This window comes from Anguilla rostrata, chromosome 5 (assembly GCF_018555375.3).
Source record: "Anguilla rostrata isolate EN2019 chromosome 5, ASM1855537v3, whole genome shotgun sequence".
Taxonomy (NCBI): Eukaryota; Metazoa; Chordata; class Actinopteri; order Anguilliformes; family Anguillidae; genus Anguilla; species Anguilla rostrata.
Genome location: NC_057937.1, coordinates 1,847,069 through 1,865,310, shown reverse-complemented (window position 1 = coordinate 1,865,310; position 18,242 = coordinate 1,847,069). Strand labels below are relative to the sequence as shown.

Sequence of the window (18,242 nt, the reverse complement as noted above, 5' to 3'; positions counted from 1 at the left end):
GCTGACTTGCTCTGAAGGTTTTCTGTTTATTAATTTAATGAAACCCACTAGTAATGTTGCATACAGACAGCCCATCAGACCTATATTGACAAAAAAGACACCTTGTGCGTATCAACGCTGTTCATGATTACGAAACAAATGATTTAACCAATATGACTTATAATCAAGTCCCTTGTACAATTTTTCAGAGTGGGTAGTTTCATGATGTAGGCTGTCTTAACTAAATATCACAAAGATGTTCAGTTGTACAGTGCCAACAAATATTCACATCTCATCTTTGGTTTGAGCAAAAGAATACCCTGACGTTCAACTCAAAGAGCACCATTGAGTTTTGTGCCTGTTACATTGGGCTAAGTGTACTTGTGTACTTAAGTGTACTTATAATTATGTTTTCTGCGTTTTTCTTCCATCTAAATAATGCACCAAACAGCTAACTAGTAAGCGCCCCACTGGCTCGGCATCACCGCAGGGTACATAAAAAGTAAAGGAATTTGGAGATGAAAGAATTTGATCCAACTAGCTTGTAAATCGGCTGACATACCTTTACAGTGTCTTAGTAAGTAAACAAATATTATGTATAATCGTGGAAAACGCGGTTTACTTTCACATGGAAATGCAAACATTAAACATTAATTTTAAAAAGATTTCGCGCAAAATTTGCTATGAGAAGAGTCACAATGTAGTCCAAATACTAAACCAATATTGCAGTTAGGCTACAACAAAGTGGAGGTGTGGATGAAGAAATTAGCCCAGTAAGACAGGATTGAAAGAGTTCGAAAACTGTTATTGACTGTAATTACAGTACCCCAATAAAATAAGTACGTATTTGATTAGGCTACTTTCAGCCCATGTCTCCATCTCCTTTTCATTTAACCATTCCAAAAAAAAAAAACCAGTAGCCGTAGACCTGGCACGAACAACGGAATTGATAGTGCTATAAGTGTTCTATTAGCGCAGATTTTACCTTACATGTTAGGGAACCGTTTTAGACCCTCACCTGCGATTACATAATTCTCTGGTCAATTACTACTTAATTCCTGAGCACGATCAAAATCCCGGACTGCTTTTTTTATCGACATACAACTGAGCGGAGCGCCCCCAGCCGCATGTTGCTAACGGTTACAGGCAAAGATGCATGTGAACTGTGCATCTTGAACCTTTAAACAAAAGTGCAAGCGCAAAGCCTGTTTTCCCCCCCTTATCACCCCATTTCCGAAAGGAAAAACGTTTGTCAGGTGATAGCTAGTTTTTCATAAGAATGTCGGCGAACCAGAAGCCTGGGGCTGCAGTAGAACCCCGTCCCCAGGTAAAGATCACGAAGCTGGGGTATACCATATGCAATTTCGCCTCGCTCCAATATTCACGAGGCCCGAATGTAAACCTTAGTACAACACGTAAAAAAACATAGGTTCAAGTCACCGTTTCCAATCATAATATTACTGAGGAATTCACATTTTGCGTCAAATGGTAACCATGTTTTCCCTCAAAAAAAGGCAAGGAAAAAAATATGATACCGATATAGCACGCCACTATATCACGTTTGATAAATAACAAGCTGTGTATGCACAACAAACAATTCCCTACGATTATGTTATTTAAAGGTTTTTTGCTGCTAACTTGCTATGTGCCAAATGTCTTAACTCAATAGGCTACACATGTTGTTGGAATTTACGAATAACAAGAAACGTGAATGTAGGCTACGCTATTATAAACACGTTTTGACAAATAAAACAGCTCGTTGTTATTTCAACCCTTAACCGATAAACTGACATGTAAACGCAGCTAAGTCGTAATGCATACTTGTACATATCGGTTATTATTATTATTATCCTTTGTTGATACAACCTAGCTAATCATTAGCCAACGAGAACAAATATCATGCACGGAATTGCGATTCGTCTCTTGGGGACGTAGATTTGTTTAAGAAGCAAGAATCGACGAAAACCTCTGCGTATAATGAGCAGTCCGGGGATGGGAGAACCGAGCCTTTATTATGGTTTGGGTTTCTCCAGTCGCCCCGCATTTCCCCCCCATGTTGTTGCTTACCTTCTCTGGCTTTCAACAGCACAGTGTTGGCCACAATATTTTCAATCTCCATTGTCAGTATCCGGATCCCATGCAGGCTCGATACATTTCATTCAACGGGAAAGATGAAGATGGTTGTGCCGATGATGATGACGATCAGCGTAAATTGTGATCTGGCACATACCAGGTTAATTGTACGTCTCCATTGCTTGATGTTAAAAAACCCCCCACCTTTTACCAATGCTTGAACATTAACTCCCCTTGTTAGCATTCAATGCTCCGCTTTCCTTCCTGCCGCGATCGCTCCCTCGCTCGTACACGGGCAGTACACGGGAGTAGGAGGGATCACTTTCCAACCACAGTGTAACCTTACAGTCCTACACACACACTTAACAGCCAACGTATTTACACAATAAACACGAGCCACGGCACGGAGGACATAGCGTACGACTCTAAATAACTGTCAGCACAGTAATATTTTGTTTAGAAATGCAATCCAAACAGAGTCACATTATAGCTAGCTAAGTAACTGTATGCATTTGGGGTGTTTTTTCTTTTGTCGAACTGAAAGCGTTAGCCTACACAACATGATTCAGGGAACCGAGAACAACACTTATTGTTATAGGTAACACACACACACACACACACACACACAGAGATATATACATGTACGCGCGCGTGTCCATTTTTACTTTTCATCGCAACCTGATATTTTTGCCTACAGATCTAACAGGTAGCCAGCCTTCTTTACGGACGGCTATTTTAGCGAAAACTATCCTTTACTTCATGGAATTACATTGTCCGAAAACTGTAGTTTACGCTGCATAAAGAGGCTAAATAGCGTAGTTTGCTTTTAGATGAGACCATATCATTTCATTTTATGATTGGATAGCACGACTCAGTTGAGCCGACACGGCTCAGCCGTAAGTGCTCCATTCTTTGTCCGTTTTAATAAGTGCATTTCTGTTTGCCTCCCTGGACATAATGCTATTTATTTGTTTGGCTATGCGTTTATACGCAGACGCGTATCCATAGAGTAGGCTATCCCGAGCAAATAGCCTACAACACGCAGAAGCAAGAATAGAAAGGTAGGCAACATAGCAGCGTGTGACGCGGCCAATGAGCACCAAGCCGAACAACATTGATAAAATAAGCGTAGGCTACTACAAAAATTTATATCTCATTTTAAATAATGAGCAAAAACCTTTTAGAGCGGAATGCTTTTGGCTAAAGTGTGTGTCTAATTTATGGAAAATTTATCAAATTACCAATGCCCTTTCCCCACACGATTTCATAAATAAATCATGCTTATTACAGCGGCCAATGTGAAGATGCATGTCTGTATGCATATGCAGCTTACATTCAAAAACCCCTTTGTGCCACAGCTGTGAATGCCTCGTCATAACTGGAGGCCCAGCCTATGGCAGCGGATTGATGTCATTGCTGGCATGGACATTTTTTGGACCTGTGCAGTACATTCCTTTGGTTCGGAATATCTTGGGTCAATGACTGCAGAGTATTTCACTTTAGGAAAATTAAACGGAACACTTTCCACGCCAGTGGCTTTCCCCGGAGTGTGTGAGGTCTGCTTTCTTCGAAACGACTGAACTGTGCTTACAGGTCGAGCAAGCTAATTGTGTGTTTAAATACGCCATCTGTGGCAGGAGCTTGGAGACTTGGACCTGCATGGGGACACGCCGTGTGTACTGTTTTGTTACAGCCAATCTCTCGATCAGTTAAGGTTGTGAAAGCATGTGTGTGTTTTGTCCTTTATCTTGTTTTGACACAATGGAGCTTTGTTCCGGTGCCAAAATGCCTGGTTCATTCTTAAATTCACCCAGTGTGGCCATTGTACTATTCAGAGGCAATGCAGATGGAAACCAGTTTCTGTAAGCTGGAAACAGCACCCCCTAGGGGCTTCATATAGTAAGTAGCAGGCTGCCGACCAACATGAGACCAAGATGACGGACGCATCTTGTATGTGAAACAGTCATCAATTCGGTGTTACTTGATAGGGAAAAGGTAAAAAGGGCGGATTCACTGCATTTATACCTGCATATGCGCGTATGGAAATCTATATTTGAGCTATATTCCATGGCTGATATTATCTAAACTTGATCATTTTCCCCCCAACAACATAGCTAATGCCTGTTACAGGAGTGCCAGCCAACTAGGCTGTTTCCGGATTGAACTCGACCCATATGTACATAAATGTTGTGTAAAAAAAAAAAAAAAACCGTTGTTAAAAAAAAAGAGAGAGACTTTTGTTAGCTGAACGGTATCATGTCAGTGTGTGGCAGATCTGGTACAGTGTGTAAGCTCTTTGCATGTCTGGAGACATTAATGGTGAAACCCTCTGACCCGGCTGAGTTGTTGAAGGTGTGCCAGATCTGTGTAGGAAATGTGTTTTTCTTGCTCTCCTTCCTCGTTATCTTTGGCCTGCAGTGTCACAGCAGGGTGGTCTTCTGAATCCGCCCGGAGACAGCTCTGTGTTCCGAGTGGTCCAGAAGTTTTTTCCTTTGGTTTTTCATCAGAGGTCCAGTTCAAGACATTAGTGATACTCAGGGTCCAAAAACAAAGAAACAAAAAGCATTATTAATTAGTATTGTGGATCGACTCAGATGAGTGTGTGATTTTTTTTTTAAACTTAGCAACCATTATTCCACCCTTAGTTTTACATAGTGTACAGTTGTGTTGTAGCAGTTAAAGCTTCTCCACGATACCACACTAGTGCCACACTTCTGAGTTGAACGAGTAACTCCATACAGGTCGATGAGATGCAATTCAGCTATGGATAGATGTTTATACAGCATAGGTACTTTTGTACAGAGATTATTGAACACCTCATATTTCATAGATACACTACATGGCCAAAAGTATGTGGGCACCTGACATCCGAAATATCATCCAAAATGATGGGCATTAATATGGAGTTGGTCCACCCTTAGCTGCTACAACAACCTTGCATGAAGAATTTCTGATATTGACAATACTGCCACCTAATGGCCGTAGAAGAGAAGTGAATGATACGGGATTTTAGTTTTGGTTTTCCAAGCAGCATGAAAAGGGAAATTTATTGGATCGTAGCATCATCCATCTGTTGGAAAGGTGAGTATCATTGTGGAAGTTATTTTTTAAAGTGGGGCAAATATGTTTAAAAAGGGCTGTAATTGCTACATGGATCATCAGATCGCGCTGCACTTTAACCTCATATTCGTTGTATGTATCATTTCAAATCCAATGTCCCTGGAGTACAGAGCTGAAAGGACAAAAACTGTCACTATCAAAATACAAAATGGATTGCGCTATATGTCCACCCTGTCTCTAGTTTCATTAAGATATTGTGTATCTTTCCCAAACATATTAATTTATTATTATCAAATTATTTAAGAAATATTAGATTTTGTGGAAAAACACACTCAGTTTTGTACCTTATTTTCTAAATAAAAATGAAAAATAATAATATTCACTTCTTAAGTATATATTGATGGTCTACTCTAACGCTCCAACGTGCTACACAAATGTTATTGATTTGGTGATATGTTAAAATAATTATTTAAATATACCAAAATAACAGGTTGCACAGATATCACAGGGCAAATCATCAATGAAACAGACAATGGCAAGATATTTAGCCTATGTGATAAAAGGCGTTTGATAACCTTATTATTGAATTGGCACCAAAACACATTTAACATAGGCTACTTAATGTTATGATTTGTTCACTTTTTGCTCTCCCTGAAGTTAGCCCAGGGGGAATCGCAATGTCTCCGTGTATTGCAATAATAAACAAACAAACAAATACATAAATTCTTATCAATGAATCAATTTATGTTTTAATTTTTGTACGTATTTCCATAATTATGAATTCATTTGTTGATTTTAACTAAAAATCGTCTTCCTGCTAGCCTTACCTAGTGTCTTTCCTGTAGTGTTAACACTAGGCTACATCGTATGAATACTTTGTACTTCGTGTTTTAACATACTGATTCGGGAGCCTAACAATTATTTTATTTATTTATTTATTTATTATCGTTTTGGTTGCAATTAATTTCACTTGACAGTTTGTCGCCCAATTAACTCGAAGACTGTTTGTCGCATAAACATCTGCGCAGACGCACTCCTTCCTTACGTGCAGCAGCCGACAACAGAGGCGGGATTTCAGAAAGTAAACGGGCTTAGGCAGCTATCATAAAAAAAATATTATAATCAAGTGGTAAGTACCTCAGCATATAACGGGAAATATGATGCTGGTTGGTGTCGCCGTGAGATTTTTACAAGGGTAGCTAGCTTTCCTAGCTACAGTTTGACAGGCTAGTGAAATAGCTGGCTAGCTAAAGAGTAGTAGCTGAAACCTTAGGTTAGCCTACAGTAACGTTACTTTTGTACAGTAACGTTAATAGCGACCAAGTGTACTTGTAACTTACAGCAGCTGGACGTTGATATTCAGTATTGGAACTTATATATGTGGTATTGCCAAACCTTTCCAGTTACGAAAATATACTTTGCTAAATGAAAACACCTCAGCAAAGTGCGCGAAAGATGGCAATGCTATTTCATTCATTTTACAAGGTGGTCAAGCTATCGTCAGCCAGTCGCGTGCCCCGGAGTGCTGCGCGCGGCCACATTATGGCAATATTCTGTTATATCATATTGCCCATACAATTATGAATGTCGAAACCGATTTAGAAATACGTTTGGATTTATTTCTGGTCTCGCATTCTCGCTCTTCACGTCCCATATTTAAGAACTAAAAAAATATGTAACCGAATGCTAAGAGCGGGCATTGTAATCGACGTTGGCAACCCTGCGCGGGGCACTTGAGCATGCGCGGTTTCCAGAAGGATGATAATGTGAAGTTGGACACCTTATTAGCTAGCCATTCGATCAGCCAAGGGGCTTGTTCCGTCTACATTTTGCTCTCCCATCTAAGAAAAAGGAGTTTCGGCCAGTGAAAGGAAGGTAGCGTGCAGTTGGTACTAGGGGATTTCTGCAGGACAACTAAGGTTAGTACAAACGGTATGTTTGTCATCTGGGTAGCTTTCCATCCATTTTTCCTGCATCTGACAGCAGCGTAATAGCTAACTACCTAATATTAGCCCGTGTAGCAAGCTAACCATATATTTGTTTATTCCGGTTGCTAAGATGGCCATATTCTTGGCAATTGCACAGTGTATGAATGACGACCTTGCTATCCGCATAGGCTCTCTTGCTAATTTAGAAAATTAGCTTGCTGTCATTGCATTGCATTGCTTGATGTCGTTGGTCAGATTGTGGTACAGTAGCTAGCCGTTTAGCTGGATATTCGATAGGTGCAAAGATGTCTACATCGCGCTATAACCCCGAATAAGGGCCATCTTAGCAACCACTATAAACAAATATTTTGCTGACAAACTAAGGTTAGCTTGCTGGTTACAGAAGCTAATACTGTGTTTGCTGCGCAACATGTATGTATCATATAGCTACGTTAATGTTAGCAGAGCTACGTTAATTATGCCATGCGACGGACTCCTGCCAAAAGTGGGATATTTTTTCATTGGTAGCTGTTTTGCTATTTTTCGGATCGGAGAGATTGGTTGGATTGTCGGTCGAGTTAAGCGAGTAATTTCTTTCGCTGAATATCCAGCTACATCTTTAATGTTATTTGACCAGAAGCAAATGCTGCGGCTGCATACAATTTGTGCCGTGGCCACTGGCTAGTCATTTGCTAGAAGGGGTGGTTGTCCTCGCGGTCACTTGAGATGCGCGCTTGATGGGCAGCTCACAAGGATAACGGCAGGTTTCCCAAGACTCGCATTTACTAGCGTTTTCTGTTCCGTTGAGGAGGCCGCGACTACCGTTACTATTGTTGCTCTCGCTCTTCCTCATGGGAAAACCAAATGTGCCCCCGGGGCCCCTGTCGCGATATTTGTTGACGATGTCATTTAGAATCATCAACCGCTTTTATGTCTAATCGACGGCCCATCGGGATGTGGTGCACGGTCACCGATTTCAAAATATCATCCTCGATACGCAGTTCAGTTTTTGATTGCTAACTGCTGGCCTAGAAACGTCTTCCCCAGTTACACGCGAAAAGGACATTTACATACGCCAGATGGTGTAATCAATACTGTTGTCGATACGTGGAGTACACCGACAGATGTGTGAATTGGTTTTGTTGTCTTCGTGAATTGGAAGTACAATGCATTTGTGTACACTGTACAACTTTGGGGCAAAAAATAGCCAAGGATCTTAAGAGTATCAATCGAGATGACCAAAACATTTTTAAAAACAAGGACAGCATTCATTAATACCACAGTGTTATACTGACTGTCATCGCTCCTCATTAATTTCACGGTGTTGAGTTACGAAACTAGGATGCTGAACCTTTTTGTCTTTAATTTGTCGAATTGCTGTGCTCCATTAAACACATGTATTTCCACAGTCGTATTTTGCCACACAAGCAGTGCATTTTCTGTCAGTTATGGCTTTTAACAGTTATTGCGGTTAGGGTTAGACTTTTGAAAATATAGGGGAATGACGGGACCACTTGCTGGGCTAGGAGGAACATTTATGATTTTGGCTCTTTTGAAATAGCTGCCACTTTTGTGCAAGCTGTCTGCTGTCATTTATAATGCATGGTGCTGTAATGTTACTGTTTTCTCTCTTGTCTGAAAGAAAGGCATTTCCTCTGGCCTAAGGCAAGACACACGCATGCACGCGTGCGCGCACACACACAACACACACACACATTTTATGATAAGCTTAGGGTGAGTGATGTTGGAAGATGGTGGGATCTGGGCTCTGCGGTCTCCTGTGTGTTATCGTTGCTTGTGTGTGTGTGTGTGTGTGTGTGGCTGTGTGTGGCTGTGTGTGTGTGTGTGTCTGTGTGGCCGTTGCGTTATCTGCGAGCACACAGAGCATTTGTTACATTAACGGGGGCCCTGAAGGTTGGGTGACACTTATCCTGCCCATCTTGAATTGTAACTGCAGCTGCAGAGGGGTACTCCCATTTCCATACAGCCCTGATGTCTGCCAGCTTGTGTGTGACCCTGCGGTGTGTGTGTGTGTGTGTTTGTGTCTGTGTCTATGTGTGTGTTTTTGTGCGTGCGTGTTTGTGTGTGCGTATGCATATGTGTGTGTGTGTGTGTGTGTGTGAGAGATCTCATATGCTGTCTGCGATGGCTCCCCACAGCCGAAATGAAGCTGAGGTGGGCCTGGGCGTGCCTGCTGCTGCTCACCGTGACGATGACGATGGTCTGGACCCAGGAGGAAGGCCTCGACGATGAGGAGGACCTGGAGGCGCGGGTGGAGGAGGACTCGGAGGAGGAGCAGGGCGAGGAGCCCGTTGCCGACAGCGACGTCTCCTTTCAGGTGAGAGCAGGGCACAGAGGGTCCCTCTGGGGGTGGGGGGGCCCGTGAGTGTGGCTGGTGTGGGTTCCCCCGGGGGGGTGTCCACATTTACCTGCGGCTGGAACTGCAGCAGTGTGTGTGTGAGAGAGAAGGAGTGTGCGTGTGCCCGTGTGTGCGTGTATATGTGTGTGTGTTTGAGTGCGCGTGTGTGTATGTATGCGTGTGGGCCATAATGGCCCAGTTTCACAGACACAGATTATGCCTAGTCTTGGACTAAATTCTGTTTCGAATGGAGATTCTCCATATAACACTCAATTCAGTCCAGGACTAAGCTTAATCTGTGTCTGTGATACCAGCCCAGTACAGGGCAGCAGTGATGTAACTATGTGACATCCAGTACTTCTGCAGTGTGAAGCTTAATTCAGGTCAGATTGCTAATAAGAGCTGTACAGAAGCCATCTTTGTCTGTCCTTAGTCACCAGATGCAGGACATGGGAGGAGCTTTATGAATGACAGTGTATGCCAGATCGCTGGGTCAGCTACTCTGCGTGCGCAGCGTTCTTAATGCTTCACTTCAGGGTTCTTACCCTGGGGGATGCTGGTGATGTCACAGGCACCTGCGGGCGCTGCGCATCAGTCCAGGAGCTGATTCGCCGGAACGCTCTTTCTTTCCTGCTTCCGCATTCCGCAGGTCACGTACAAGACCCCGGTCCCCACGGGCGAGGTGCACTTCACCGCCACGTTCGACGACGGCTCCCTGGACGGGTACGTTTCCCCCCCCCTGATCTGCGCGGGACGTAAAAAGGCAAACCGCGTGCTTCCGCGCGGGCGGGTGAAAATGACGGCTTGTTATTTGCAACCTCCAGGTGGCGGGTGTCCAAAACCATGAAGGAGGATGTGGACGATGACATCGCAAAATACGACGGTCAGTAGGAATCCTACTTTTTAAAAACTGTTTATAAATATGCTTGTGATTTTACATCATTGTGTCCAGATTATGCACAGTGGGTTCAGGTCATTTACTGAATGGATTAGAGGTCAATGAAATTGGAGGTGGCTCTTGTGGGAAGCGGTGTGCTTGTTTCCACGGTTACTCCTGTCGTCATGGAACCCTGGGGCCCCCGGCGTCCCATCCCCCTCTCTGCTCTCCTCTCCTCCGTGCAGGCAAGTGGGAGGTGGAGCCCCTGAAGGAGAACAGGGTCCCCGGGGACATGGGGCTGGTGCTCAAGTCCCGGGCCAAACACCACGCCATCGCCGCCCTGCTGGACAAGCCCTTCGTCTTTCAGGACAAGCCCCTGGTGCTGCAGTAAGTGTGCCAGCCTCTCCTCCTGCAGAGCCTGCCTGCCCAGGTGGCAAGTGCAGTGATGCTGAATATCTATTATGATGTCATAATTCTTTTGGAGCGACGCTAAATCTGCATTATGATGTCATTTTTACCAGCCCTAAATCTGTCAGAACAGGAGCAAAGCTGCATGACTGTAAACAGAAGTAATGGCGCAGGTGTCTTCCTAGGCCAGTGCAACTACAGGAGATTTTCGTTTATTCAGGAGTTCTGTTGACTGATGAGACTTCCTGAGAAAGGCACAGGCCTGAGGCTTTTTGTCTTTTCTTTTTTCTCCCATTTTAAGGTACGAGGTAAATTTTCAGGATGGCATCGACTGCGGTGGGGCCTACATTAAACTTCTGTCTGCGTCGGAGGATCTGGACCTGGTATGTAATCACGACCGCGGTGACATTTTCAGGTGGTGTTTATCAGGAGGAATTTCCCAGTCTAACTTTTTGGGGGGGGGGCAGGGGTTCATCTGAGTCCGAGCATACCCCGATTTCTGTGGTGTGAAGCAGCTTTATACACAAGCGCCCAGTCTGAGACAGTCTGCCACAGGGTCTTTCAGTGGTGGAAATACAGCTCGCAGAGCTCAGCTGTTGAGCCGCTCCAGGTCTTATTAGGCGCTGGCTAGCATCTGATTGGACGAGGCTGCTTTACGGGTGCATTTCAGTCGGTATGACCTGACCCGGTTCAGAGGGGTGGGGGCGGGGGTGTCATACCCACCCTTGTCCTGCTGTTGAATGTCAGACAGGAGAGGCAGTGTGCGCAGTTTAATGCCTCAGATATCACTTAGTCAGGGATCGAATCCCCAGCTTCCCCGGGGTCTGGGGAGACGTGCCACCACAAGGGGTTAGAGCCTGCTTTGCAGCGTTTTACGAATGTCCCACAAACCTGCGTGTGTGTCCCCCAACCCCCCCCCCCACAGGATCAGTTCCACGACCGCACGCCCTACACCATCATGTTTGGGCCGGACAAGTGCGGGGAGGACTACAAGCTGCACTTCATCTTCCGCCACCGGAACCCGCTCAACAAGGACATGGAGGAGAAGCACGCCAAACGGCCCGACGTGGACCTCAAGAAGTTCTACACCGACAAGAAGACGCACCTCTACACGCTGGGTACGCTGCACTCCTGCCCTGACCAAGCTCCCAGAATCCTGTGTTTAAGAGTTTCCTTTTAGTTGTCTTCAGTGGAGGACAAGAAAAGAACTTTCTCCATGTCTCCAAGGACAGGAATAAGGGTGAAGAAACGTATTGAAATGGCAAAGACGCTCATTATCAGTTTTTAACTTTATTATTATAGGGAACACTTTCAGAAAAATCTCAAATGTAGTTGTATAAAAGTCCTTTTTTTCTTGTTAGGGAGGCATAGTGTAAATGGTTAGGAGCCTGGGTTTGAAATCACGGAGGTTGCAGGTTTGATTCCCAGGTGGGGCACTGCCAGTGTGACCTGGACTGCTTCGCTAAGTGTCCAGCTGTATAAGTGGATTGTGTATTTATAAAACGTGAGCTGTGGGCCTGACCCTGAATGTGAATGTGTTGAGATATTTCTCCCCTGTGCCTCAGTGCTGAATCCGGATAACAGCTACGAGGTCCTTATCGACCAGTCGAGTGTGAGCAAGGGGAGCCTCCTGACGGACGTGGTTCCTCCGGTGAACCCCCAGAAAGAGATCGATGACCCCAACGATGCCAAGCCTGACGACTGGGACGAGCGCGCCAAGATCCCCGACCCCGAGGCCGCGAAGCCTGAAGACTGGTGAGCAGCGCGTAGCCTTAATAAAGGTGTACTATGTACCGCGCGCACCTGGGTTTCCCAATCAACCTTTTCAAGGTTTCCCTGGTAATGTATTTTTAGTCCCCTACATTGTATTCAACATGGTGAAACTGTCCCTTTAAGTTTTTTTTAACCCTTTGAAGAGCAGGTTGTTTAAAAATGTTTTTTCAGCATTCTGAGTCAGTGTTCCAGAACTCTGTTGCCTTCAGTCACCAGCAGTGATTGTGACATCAGCATTAGAATGTTCAGTGAAGAGCATTCTAATCACACCTTTGTCATCTTACACCTTAAAGTTAAAGGGAAGATTAAACAACCGCAAGAGTGGTTGGTTGAATATCCCTGTTGTTTAACTTACTCTCAGACTTCATGTGTGATTCACGAGGGACATGAGCATTTCAGAGCTCCTTTCAGGGAAATTGAACTTGGATTTATGAACAGCCCTTGCCTGTTTTTGTATGACTGCCGAGCTCTCTCTGCAGCGAGAGGAAATCTGAATAACAGCAGAAGTGTAGTTATAATGGTGAGGGAAATCAACTCCGGTTTAGAAATTTGAAACAGGTTTGCATCTTCGTCTTGAGGCTCAGTGAACAATTCAAATGCGAGAGAAAAGTGATGCACAGGCTCTTATGTAAGTGTCCACTTAGTGTTGCTGAACAGAAAGTCCCGTGCAGGGAGAGACAAGGACAAAATGGCAGCCTCCGTGTTTCCCTGGCAGGGATGAGGACGCTCCGGCCAAGATCCAAGACCCCGACGCCTCCAAACCGGACGGCTGGCTGGACGAGGAGCCCGAGTTCGTCTCCGACCCCAGCGCTGAGAAGCCCGAGGACTGGTGGGCTACGCGATTACACCCCTCTCTCTCTCTCCTCCTCTTTTATCATTTTTTAAAGATTGCAGCTTGTTGCTAGTCAGTGCTCGATGGCTGTAGAATTGGAATGTGTTGCAGTCAGGTGGGAGGAGGGGGAGGGACTTTGTGACTGGCTGAAGACCGGGTTTCCGAATGGTGTGTGAGGTCACCGTGTCATGTGACAGGGACGAGGAGATGGACGGGGAGTGGGAGGCGCCCCAGGTGCCCAACCCCGCGTGCGAGACAGCCCCGGGCTGTGGGGTGTGGAAGCCCCCCATGATCAGCAACCCGCTCTACAAGGGCAAGTGGAAGGCCCCGCTCATCGACAACCCCAACTACCAGGTAGAGGCCTCAAAATGGCGTCAAACGCGATGGGGGTGGGGCTTCGTCATGGCTGGGGGGGGCTGAGGCTTCGTCATGGCTGGGGGGTCAGTAGGCTCTCCGCCGTTAACGAATGCCGACCCACCCAAAGTCTTTGCTGTCCATCACAAAGCGAGTCGCTGATAACTCATGGTGGTTCCACGGTTAACAAGGCCCGACTTCCTCAGCAGAGGATTCTGGTATACAGGAGGTCACCGTCCGCGTGACGGCGCGGGAGACGCATCCGATGCGTCGCTGTGGTGACCGCGTACGTTCTCCCCTCCCCCCCCAGGGCGTGTGGCGGCCGCGGAAGATCTCCAACCCGGATTACTACGAGGACCTGAACCCCTTCAGGATGACGGCGTTCAGCGCGGTGGGGCTGGAGCTGTGGTCCATGACCTCCGACATCTACTTCGACAACTTCATCATCACGCAGGACAAGGAGGTGGCCGACCGCTGGGCCTCGGACAGCTGGGGGCTGAAGAAGCTGGTGGCCAGCGCCAACGAGGTGGGGCTCCCCTTCAACTCGGGGGGTTCCGCGGGTACGGCTTAGAAGCACCAGCAGGGCAGAGGCTGGCACGGTTTGATTCAGGAGAGTGGGTGTATATTCAGGTTTTTTAATCCACCAATTTACATTGCATAATTAACTGTACCACTGCTGAATCATACATTACTCATTCATTAGCATTAAGTGTTCCATATCGCACAAGAACAGTCTTTACCTGTTGCTCATCGCCTTATCAATAAATTTGGTTAAAGTTTCAGATTGTGTAAACATTTGGGCTAATTAATTGATCCTTTGAGGAGTAGCCTTTTTTCTCTTTCTTTCTTATTCAAAGTTCTAAGTCAGTGCTCTAGAAGGCCTCTGCTGTCAGTCACCAGCAGTGATGGTGACATCAGCATCAGAATGTTCAGATAAGAAGGGGGCAGAGAGGGGAGCCGGCCTCTCTGAAGGTCACGGTGATAACCAGCCTCCCGCACTTGTGCCGCAGCCCGGCGTGATCACCCAGCTCACCATGGCGGCAGAGGAGCGGCCCTGGCTCTGGATCATCTACATCCTGACCGTGGGCCTGCCCGTGGGCCTGCTGGTGCTGTTCTGCTGGCCCAAGGTGAGAATGCGCCCCCTAGTGGACAGGAGGCCGAAGGCCACACACTTGTGCTTAGAGGCCTCAGCATTATACAGCCATTAGGTTAGGCTATAGAACTCGTTGATTAATTGAATCATTCATTAATTGATATTAAGGTAATTTCCTGAATTGAAATATAATTGACCTAAAATACAAGGAGGCAAAATTTTTTAGGCTTGAAACCTGTCATTAATTTCACGTGGTAATTTTTGTGTGGATCGTCCACTTCAGAAATCAGACGACGACTACGCGTACAAGAAGATAGATAAACCTAGCCGCGCGGCCCAGCAGGAGGAAGAGGAGGAGGAGGAAGAGGAGCAAGAAGAGGAGGCCGGACAGCAGGAGGCGGAGGCCAAGGAGCCGGAGAACGCGGGGGCGGCAGGTTTGTTCATCCACCCCTCACCAAAATATTCACCGCGCTAGCGCCTCGTCCTCTTCCCTAGCGCCTTAGCCATCCCAAAACCATTTAGCATTTAGCACACGCTCTTATACAGAGTAGGTTGCGCTCTGATTGCATTTCTACATACAGTCCATTTATACAGCTGCACATTTACTGCAGCAGTTCGGCTTAAGAGCCTGGAGTACTACAGCAGTGCCCCAGCTGGGAATCAAACCCGCAGCCTTTCAGCCACAAGCCCATTTCCATCAGCGCTACACAGCACTGCAGCCTTTCAGCCAGTCCTTTCATCCTGGCTGAGTAGAGAAGTGTATACTCAGTCCATATGCTCAGCGTGTACTGTCTCTGCTGCTATTCAGTAGAGCAACAGCAGAACCCATCGATCTCTGACCGCTGCTCCACACTGCAGTTCCACACCCTGGCCAGCAGGGGGAGGAGTGCAGTGGCTTCTGACACAATGGTGTTTCTCCTTCACGGTTTCAGAAGAGGAAGAGGAGGATGAGGAGGAGGAAGAGCAGGAGGGGAAGCCGGCGGAGGCTGAGGGCAGCAGAGCTGGCGGCGATCACATCCCGGAGGACGAAGGCGAGGAAGAGGAGGAAGAGGAGGAGGAGGAAGAGGATGTGAGCAAGTCCAATGAGACGGGGTCTGAGGATGAGGTGAGCCAATAGGACCGGATGCTCTGTTTGTCCTAGTGTGTAACATTTTTTGCCGTGTGTGTAACGCTGTTTGGTGTCCCTGTGTGTGTAACGCTGTTTGGTGTCCCTGTGTGTGTAACGCTGTTTGGTGTCCCTGTGTGTGTAACACTGTTTGGTGTCCCTGTGTGTGTAACACTGTTTGGTGTCCCTGTGTGTGTAACGCTGTTTGGTGTCCCTGTGTGTGTAACGCTGTTTTGTGTCCCTGTGTGTGTAACGCTGTTTGGTGTCCCTGTGTGTGTAACGCTGTTTTGTGTCCCCGTGTGTGTAATACTGTTTTGTGTCCCTGTGTGTGTAACGCTGTTTTGTGTCCCTGTGTGTGTAACACTGTTTTGTGTCCCTGTGTGTGTAATGCTGTTTTGTGTCCCTGTGTGTGTAAACTGTTGTGTCCTGTGTGTGTAACATGTTTGTGTCCCTGTGTGTGTAACGCTGTTTGTGTCCCTGTGTGTGTAACGCTGTTTGTGTCCCGTGTGTGTAACGCTGTTTGTCGTGTAACTTTGTGTCCTGGTGTGTAGCGTTTGTGTCCGTGTGTGTAATGCTGTTTTGTGTCCCTGTGTGTGTAACGCTGTTTGGTGTCCCCGTGTCGCTGCAGATGAGGGATGCGGATGAGGGCAGCCAGAACACAGCCGAGGGCCCCAAGCAGGCGGTGAGGAAGAGACGGGTACGGAAGGACTGAGGGCCACTGGCCCCGCCTAGCCCCGCCCCAGCCCCGCCTCCCCCAGGCCCCGCCCCGCTTCTCAGCATGCCGGCTCTCCAGCCACTGACCAACACGGCCGACCCAACTCCCATCTGCCACTGCTCCCTCTGACCGCGTCCTCCAGCTCCTCCTCCCCCAGCCCCCATTCTGTGGCCTGCCTTCCCAACTCCACCCCTCGACCGATCAGTCTTCCTCTTCAGACATAGTTCTTTTTTTTTCCTGGGCATTGTTGGAATGTTTTACTCGAATCGTACCGACTCCCTGAGATTTTAGAAAGGTGGCCAGACGCAGCCTCCCCAGGTGAAGCAGAAACGGGACTGGCCAGGGTGCGTGTGAGGGGCACTGTTCCATACCTGTACAGGACGACGGGCCCTGTTCTGACCTTACAGCCTCCCAGCAGACCGGTTTTTACCTCTAGAGATTCATAATGTTCGTTGCGTAACTTATACATGAAGTAAATGTTAGTCGAGTGTTTTTAAGTTGTCTTTAGGTCTGGTTCTGCACTGAAGAGAGAAAATGCACTGAGAGTCTGTAATATATCGTTCTTATTCTTGGGTTTTTTTTTTGTTTTGTTTGTTTTTTTTTGTTGTAATTATACAGTTGAATTTCATGAATTTTAGAGAGTTTTAAATGTGTAGTTACCACCGTTTGCTTGTTGTGAGCACGGAGGGGAGGGTGCAGTGTGGGGGGAGGCCTTCTCCTTCAGCTCACAGGTGGCCATTTTTAGGGAAATATCTGGAACTTAGAACCTTCATCTCTGAAAGCCGAGCCTCCCTCTGCAGTCACTGCGGCGTTCACAGTTTTTCCAGCTTTTATAATTTTAATGTTCCTGCCAGTTTATGGCAGATCCCTGTTTACAGATTTGCAAATTGTACATTGCTCTTGGAAATAAAATATTTAATACAAACACCCCCTTTGATTACCGCCTGGTCTCTACTGTCGGCATTGGAAACGATCTGCAGTCTGTGTTAAAGTCATGTTAAATGTGTTTGTGCACGAGGCCTGTAACTGTAATTCAGTGTGTCCGCAGTACAACTTTCATAGGTAATTGGTGAGATGATTATTTAATTAATTTTATATTATTCACAAAAATCAGAGCAGGTTGTATCTTCTAAGCAATATACATGAAAATAATTTCGCTTTTCCCAATAAAGCTGTTCCTTAGTCGAAAGCGTTGTTCTCACGTTAGTGAACTCGCCGCAGGGACAGTCAGTACTAGCATGCCTAGTCCCTGTGCGCATAGAAGCAATCATTTTAACAGGTTGTACAACTCTTTTAAGGAGAATATCTGATGCACCCTTTATAGTACACAAGATAAAAAGCAACTTCCATACACCTCTAAAGAATTACAGATTCCCACCAACTTCTGCTCAATTTCTGTTCCGGTACGGTAACGTGCAATAAAATGTCAGCAATGAAATGAGCTCAAATTGTGGAACAAATAATAAAGTTATTTTAGCTTTTGTTCTGCACATGCTTCTGAAAGATGTGGCCAGCCGTGGACACGTGTGCCATTTCAGGTTCTGACGATTTTTGAGAAATAAAATTAAAAGTGGAAAATGGAAGCGTCTGGTCTTTCGCTCAATTCAGAGATCCTGTCCTTCTGGTTTATACTCCTATATTTCATAGAGTTCTGCACTCGGTGTTAAAGTTAGAAATGTGGAAAAA

At 46.1% G+C, this 18,242-nt stretch overlaps 2 protein-coding genes across 3 annotated transcripts in view; one reads left to right on the top strand and one right to left on the bottom strand.

Annotated features, from left to right (window-relative positions):
- LOC135254424 (G protein-coupled receptor kinase 5-like) overlaps window positions 1–2,399 on the bottom strand; it is a 46,234-nt gene extending 43,835 nt beyond the window's left edge. Inside the window, exon 1 of the mRNA XM_064334546.1 lies at window positions 2,047–2,399. Within this exon, the coding sequence (XP_064190616.1) occupies window positions 2,047–2,098 (52 nt within the window). The 5' untranslated portion in view covers window positions 2,099–2,399. The remainder of the gene's footprint in view (window positions 1–2,046) is intronic.
- A 3,728-nt stretch (window positions 2,400–6,127) lies between these two features.
- On the top strand, window positions 6,128–17,484 carry clgn (calmegin). 2 transcript variants are annotated; one of them, XM_064334543.1, is made up of 15 exons: window positions 6,128–6,241; window positions 9,200–9,378; window positions 10,049–10,122; window positions 10,224–10,282; window positions 10,522–10,663; window positions 10,986–11,067; window positions 11,610–11,802; window positions 12,250–12,439; window positions 13,173–13,286; window positions 13,487–13,643; window positions 13,954–14,169; window positions 14,654–14,770; window positions 15,020–15,170; window positions 15,669–15,841; window positions 16,470–17,484. In XM_064334543.1, the coding sequence occupies exons 2-15, from the start codon at window positions 9,205–9,207 to the stop codon at window positions 16,551–16,553; spliced, it is 1,926 nt and encodes a 641-aa protein (XP_064190613.1). In that variant the 5' UTR covers window positions 6,128–6,241; window positions 9,200–9,204; the 3' UTR covers window positions 16,554–17,484. The 2 variants fall into 2 exon arrangements, with proteins under 2 accessions (XP_064190613.1, XP_064190611.1); XM_064334541.1 differs by lacking the exon at window positions 6,128–6,241 and adding an exon at window positions 6,822–7,031.
- Window positions 17,485–18,242: the final 758 nt, after the last annotated feature.

Coding starts and splice junctions, on each gene's coding strand:
- clgn (XM_064334543.1), top strand. CDS start 9,205: ATGAAGCTGAGGTGGGCCTGGGCGTGCCTGCTGCTGCTCACCGTGACG. Junction 10,283..10,521: donor TGACATCGCAAAATACGACG/GTCAGTAGGAAT, acceptor TCCTCCGTGCAG/GCAAGTGGGAGGTGGAGCCC. Junction 11,803..12,249: donor GACGCACCTCTACACGCTGG/GTACGCTGCACT, acceptor CCTGTGCCTCAG/TGCTGAATCCGGATAACAGC.